The 1,237-nt window shown below is 53.8% G+C and overlaps 1 protein-coding gene across 1 annotated transcript in view; it reads left to right on the top strand.

Moving 5' to 3' along the window:
- Nucleotides 1-844, top strand: part of LOC109926400 (sialoadhesin-like) — a 35,071-nt gene extending 34,227 nt beyond the window's left edge. Inside the window, exon 11 of the mRNA XM_048620598.1 lies at nucleotides 573-844. Within this exon, the coding sequence (XP_048476555.1) occupies nucleotides 573-844 (272 nt within the window). The remainder of the gene's footprint in view (nucleotides 1-572) is intronic.
- Nucleotides 845-1,237: the final 393 nt, after the last annotated feature.

The following is a 1,237-nucleotide window of genomic DNA, read 5'->3' on the forward strand; positions in this document are numbered from 1 at the left end:
TCTGTAACCCCCTCCAGCCCCTACACCCCCTCCCTATCTCTGTAACCTCTTCCAGCCCCAACACCACCTCCCTATCTCTGTCACCTCCTCCAGCCCCAACACCCCCTCCCTATCTCTGTCAGCTTCTCTAGCCTCTACGCCCCCTCCCTGTCTCTGTAACCTCATCCAGCCCCAGAGAGTAGTAGGGAATGTGGGCCTCGCTCCCACAGGGTGTGTGGAGGTGGGGGCAGAATATGGGGCACACTCCCCCGGGGAGTGGGGAGGTGGCAACGTTGGATTAGTTCCCTCAGGGCTTGGAGGGGCGATTGTGGGATTAACACCTTCAGTGTGTAGGATGGGGTGGAATGTAGGGCCCTGTCTCGCGAGGAGTGAGGGTGGGGGGGGAATTGTGTTGATGTATTGAAGAAGGGGGGAGATGGATAATCACATGAGGGAGATGGCAATGGGAGGGGTGGGGTACAGTTGAGGAAGGGATGGGAGGAGGCTGCTGCAGAGTATCCGCACTAGCAGATGGGCGAATGTCCTGTTTCCTTGCCTACGATTGAAGTAAGGTTAAACTTTTAAAATTTCAGATGGCCCAGATATTCCAGAAATGCGGCAGGTGACGGTGCAGGAGATGGAGTCTGTTCAAGTTGAGTGTATTGTGAACAGTAACCCAGTCAGCACGATAAGGTGGTACAGAGGGAACGAGAGTATTCTGTCTGCAGTGAATGACACCCTATACCTGAACATTGACAACGTCACCTCCCGAGACAGCGGCGTTTATATCTGCCAAGCCTGGAATTTGATCGGCAAAGCAGAAAGGAAAGTGAACATCACTGTTCAGTGTGAGTATCTGATGTGAGAGCAGCTCACTCTGAGCTCCAAACCCATCTCAAACACGGCCTTAAAGCAGCACCGCCCCAGGACAGGGACAGCACGGGGTTAGATACAGAGTAAAGCTCCCTCTACACTGTCCCCCCATCAAACACTCCCAGGACAGGGACAGCACAGGGTTAGATACAGAGTAAAGCTCCCTCTACACTGTCCCCCCATCAAACACTCCCAGGACAGGGACAGCACGGGGTTAGATACAGAATAAAGCTCCCTCTACACTGTCCCCCCCACATCAAACACTGACAGGGACAGGGACAGCACAGGGTTAGATACAGAGTAAAGCTCTCTCTGCACTGTGCCAGCATCAAACACACCCAGGACAGGGACAGCACAGGGTTAGATACAGAGTGAAGCTCCCTCT

The sequence above is a fragment of the Rhincodon typus genome, chromosome 47 (assembly GCF_021869965.1).
Source record: "Rhincodon typus isolate 14 chromosome 47, sRhiTyp1.1, whole genome shotgun sequence".
In the NCBI taxonomy this organism is placed as follows: Eukaryota; Metazoa; Chordata; class Chondrichthyes; order Orectolobiformes; family Rhincodontidae; genus Rhincodon; species Rhincodon typus.